Genomic DNA, 5,133 nt, shown 5'->3' with positions numbered 1-5,133 from the left:
CTGGAAGATGTTAGCTGCGGAGTCGTCACACTGCCTTCATATTTCGAGGTGTAGAAGTCCTTGCCGTACCTGGCAAAGCTGAATATGCCCACACCTACAAAGAGAGCAGAGGCGATCGGCAGGTAAGACACAGGAAGGAGAGACCAAGAGCGTCTGCTCAGACATCTGGCCAGGAAGTGCACATCTGGATTGCTTCCACACCCGAGATTTGCTGACACAAGGAGCTCTTGTCCCAGACGTCCCTCTCAGATCTCATCATCCCCTAACTCATCCCCTGCCCTAGAACACTCACTGCAGGCACAGGGGCTCACCAGGTCCAGGCTCCTCCTCCCTGAGGACCCACTGGAGGAGGAAAGAAACATTTTCTTCACTGGTGTGGCCACAGCTAAGGTGCTTGTGCTCCTTAGTAACCCCTCATTCCTACTCCTATACATAAATGTACTTAGACTCACTGATTTCCACCACACACACACACACACACACACACACACAGACACACACACACACACACACACAGACACACACACACACACACACACATTCACGTACACACTCACACGCACATGCTCACTCTCACATACACACTCACACGCACACGCTCACACTCACACACTCACTCACACACACACACACACACAGGGTGGGGGGAGTAGAAGGGAGCGATCTTAGAAGAGGAAAGGAATCAATAGGAGTGGGAGGGGCACCTGAGAGAGGAACAGGGATGGGGAGGCGAATATGATCTAAGTACATTAAATACATGCATAAATAAGTCACAAGGAATCCCACCATTACATATAATTAAGACATGATAGTAAACACACACACACACACACACACACACACACACACATCAAAGGATGGCTGAATTCTAGAAAAACTGGAAGTTTCAGAGTTTCTCCTCAAAAAAAAAAAAGTCTTCACTCAGAGTCCAAAAGAACCAGGAAAAACAGCCATGATTTGCCATCTGGGGCACAAGGGCAGCCCTCTGTGAGTTTCTGGCTTTTCCTACAGTGGCGCCTGCAGTCCCTCTCGCTCGTCTATAGAGAGAAGCCTCTTCCCTCCCTATTTCCTTTCTAAAAGTGCAGGAGGTGGGGAACAGGTGGCCAGAGGCAAACAGCCTTGCAGCTCATTTCCTGTGTGAGACCACAGAGGTCTTTCAATTGTTACTGTTAATGACTGTGTGTGTGTGTGTGTGTGTGTGTGTGTGTGTGTGTGAGAGAGAGAGAGAGAGAGAGAGAGAGAGAGAGAGAGAGAGAGAGAGAGAGAGAGAGAGAGAGAGAGAGAGAGAGAGAGGGAAAGTAGGGTTCAAGGCCAGAGACTCGAGCCCACAGAGCGGTGACCCACCTTATAGACGTTTGTTTTTGTGTGCTAGGGAGCAAGGCCAGGGCGCTAAGCACGCTGAACACGTCTCCTCCCACTGAGCTCACGAGATTTGTATCTGTAAGTGCGTAAACTCACAGTAATTTTGTGCACTTTAACTTTATCACCTTCAGGGTCTGCAGACTAGTGTTTGAAATCGAGGGAAAGAGTGTTCTAAAAGGAAATCTAATCATGACTCACAGCGACCTGCTTTGATCAGACCTCTGTAAGATACTTCACATGACCCCTTCAGTCAGAACATTTTAAATGTTTCTCTGTTTAAAAACAGTCTCTATTCTTGAAGAAAACCAGGCTACTTATAGTAAAATACACTCACTTCATGTCAGATCAACTGCTACCCTGGCCCACCTTGTTTTATGACATGTAGTATTTTTAAGACTTACCCACCCCCCTGGAAAAAAAATAATTAAAATAGAAACGGTTTGGGTAATGTTTCCTGACTCACTCCCTTCAAAATGCATATAAAAAATTCGCTAGAGGTATTTAGGTCAATGAATAAATTGTTTTGCATTTATTTTTAATGTTTTCATTTCTATCATGATAATAAAAGGGAACAGCCAATAAAAACACACAGCAGGATAGTAACCAAGACTTCAAAAGGGGCATGCTGGGAGAATCCGGGGTTTGATGAAGGCCATCGAGAGATGGGGCACTGCGGATGAAGTCATGAAAGAAGAGCCAGGCCCACCCATCTCTAACACAAGCATCTGTCAGGGGAAGCCCCTGCCCCGAAGCCTCAGCCCATCAGCTCTCTCCAGACAGACAGACAGCCCATCAGCTCTCTCCAGACAGACAGCCCATCAGCTCTCTTCAGACAGCCCATCAACTCTCTCCAGACAGACAGCCCATCAGCTCTCTCCAGACAGACAGACAACCCATCAGCTCTCTCCAGACAGCCCATCAACTCTCTCCAGACAGACAGCCCATCAGCTCTCTCCAGCTCTTACCCACTTCCCTTTGTTAACTGGTCTTTTCCCTTCCAACCTGCCTTAGATTTTGTGTGTGTGTGTGTGTGTGTGTGTGAAGTTAGAGGAAAGTAAAAACTAGGGGAAAGAGAACAAAGTAGAGAAATGGGGGAAGATACAAAGAAAAGGAAAAGAAACTGACTCACTTCCAGCCCCTCTAATACAGTTTCTAATGAGTTACAGTTTACTGTGTCCCCAGTTGATGTTTCTATTGTGTCCCCAGGGGAGGTTTAGGTTGCTTTTCTTTCCTTTATTCTCATCTTTTATGTATTTATGTATTTATGTATTTCTGATGGGTAATGATGTTGTATAGCTCAGGCTAGCCTCAAACTTACGATCTTCCTTCTCTGCTTCCCCAGTGCGGAAATCACAGGCATGTGCCCCAATGCCAGCAAAAACTTCCGTTTCTTTCCGTTTCTGTTAATGTTTGGTTGGGATGTTTGGGACAAGGTAACTGCAGCCCAGACAGACCTTAAAGTCACTAGGTAGCTGAGGCTACCCTTGAACTTGTCACCCTCTTACCTCCACCTCCCAGGTGCTCCAATTCCAGGGCCATGTTACCACATGTAGCCCAAAGATAGTTTTCTAAGCAAGCACTCTACCACTGAGTTACATCCCAAATCTTAAGGAAAAAAAAAACAAACAAAAAAGCATATATAGGTTGAAAAAGAAAGTATGTACTTCATATTGGTATATGGCTATTCCATCTGTGCTATACTCAAAGTGTAAAGTCAACCAGCAAGGGCTAGGGATGAATGTAATTCAGTAATAGAGCTTTTGCCTTGAAGCACTCCGGCACTTCACACGCACACAATCACGCACACAATCACACACACACATACACACACACTACTCAGAACTATCAAGAATTTTACATATGTTAACGATAGCTCAAATCTCCTTAAACTGTTTGTCTTGCTAATACATAACTTATATCCGACTTGACAGCCAGGAGCCTGTAAAGGTCCCAGGCATCTCAAGCATGTATGGACAGGTACTGTTCTGCAAACTATCTCCAAAGGACTCTGAGCTAAGTAGTACTCCTTCAAGGTCAGATAGGGAGTACGTAGCCTCCTGAAGAGGAACCTTAGTGTCTGTCCGTCCATCCGTCTTTCAGAGCTCACTTCCCACTGCAGCATACGTGGCAGAAAACACCAGCTCTAATGATTGAAAATACTACTGGCTGGATCTCTTTCCTGCTCTTTCAGTATCTTCCAACCCCCTCAAACTGAACACCATCCAAACAGTATCAAAGGGGATACCACTTGACAAGGAGGCCTGTCCAAAGACGAAGTTCCACGAGTCCCGAGGGTAGAGATCGATCATTGTTATCCCCACGATGCAGAAGGCATCTTCCGGTTTATTCTTCTTCAAGAATGCCAGGATATGTCCTATTTCAAAAGAAATGCGTGCGTAAGCTATGCTACATACAGATGTCCCTTCTGCTACTTTACCGTTGCAAAGGCGTACACACTTGCCTGTGTGGATTTGTAGGTTTTGTGTGTGCTCATTCACTCTAAAGGAACACTTGGTTTCAGAGACTGAAACTGGTTCTAAGAACTTCACCTTTAAACCATAGAAAAATGCTTCACAGTAGCCCTTGAGCCATTTAATATATTCTTCACTGATAACTCTGGTGTTGCCTAGAGAGCCTATGGTATGGGGGAGAGGGAGGAAATGAAGGCAGATTTTAAAATAAATTTTAAGAATTTTAAACATTCTAGCCCTTATTCCATAAGCTGTCTGGCATTAGAAACAGAATTCACTACAAAATCTAAACACATCTTAACCAGTCATTGATGACAACATGAAGTCAAAAGTAACAATTTCACTGCTAAATCAATTTGGCTACAAAACTCCTACACTGAAGAGACTGTCAACAACACAGCGATCATACACAGGGCCAACGAGATGGCACAGCAGGGAAAGGAGCTTGCAGTATAAACCTGACAATCTCACTGGAAGCAGAGAGCCAGCTCTACAAAAGCTGCCCTTTGTTACACGCTTGATTTAGTACATTGATTTGTGTCCCCTCCCACACCATACACACAATAATAATACTTTTAATTATCACATATAATATCTAACATACTTAGGGCCCTGGGTTCAATTCCCAACACAACAACAACAAGGGAAGCCATTAAAAATTGCTTGCTTGAATTAGGTCATCAGCCCCAGTGACAGTGACAGCTCTACAGAAAGCCAATCCAAAACTCTCACATTCCCAGCACATACCAATGGACTGAATGTAGATAATGTGTTTCTTTGGACAGGGTGCCTTTCTGTAGCGGTCAGAGAAAAACTGTTCGAAGTCTTGGGGAGCCTCGGGGTGGGAGGAGATCCAGTCTGACTGTGAGTGCACAGTAATGGGTTCAAACAGGTTATTGCGTGGCTGGAAGGCTTCATTCATTAACCGTTGTTCCCCAGCATCTAACTTCTCGTACTGTGACACAAGCACAGGGTTCTTTGAGAGGAGAGCCGTTTTCAGTGTGTGTTCGGAGTGCCGTAGTACCTGCATCTGCCAAGAAAGAAGGAAAAAAGAAAAAGAAAAAAAAACAACAACAACAACAACAAAAAAAACACAAGAAGACAGATATAAATGCCATCCATCTATACTGAGGAATACCCATCCTTCAAACCCATCTCTAGTGTCTATCAAGAATAAATGACCTGTTGCTAATGTCTTAAAATGCCACACTTAATGGTTTCCCCAGGCCAGGCGTGGTGACACACGCCTTTAATCCCAGCACTCGGGAGGCAGAGGCAGGTGGATTTCTGAGTTCGAGGC

The 5,133-nt window shown here is 44.9% G+C and overlaps 1 protein-coding gene across 1 annotated transcript in view; it reads right to left on the bottom strand.

The window, feature by feature from the left end:
• The window catches only part of Amz2 (archaelysin family metallopeptidase 2), a 13,243-nt gene that overhangs the window by 6,567 nt on the left and 1,543 nt on the right, over nt 1-5,133 (bottom strand). Inside the window, exons 2-5 of the mRNA XM_029546149.1 lie at nt 4,581-4,863; nt 3,824-3,997; nt 3,608-3,736; nt 11-94 (exon numbers count right to left, since the gene is read on the bottom strand). Coding sequence (XP_029402009.1) covers nt 11-94; nt 3,608-3,736; nt 3,824-3,997; nt 4,581-4,863 — 670 coding nt within the window. The remainder of the gene's footprint in view (nt 1-10; nt 95-3,607; nt 3,737-3,823; nt 3,998-4,580; nt 4,864-5,133) is intronic.

The sequence above is a fragment of the Mus pahari genome, chromosome 14 (assembly GCF_900095145.1).
Source record: "Mus pahari chromosome 14, PAHARI_EIJ_v1.1, whole genome shotgun sequence".
NCBI classification, from domain to species: Eukaryota; Metazoa; Chordata; class Mammalia; order Rodentia; family Muridae; genus Mus; species Mus pahari.
This window is presented reverse-complemented; position numbering and strand designations above follow the sequence as displayed.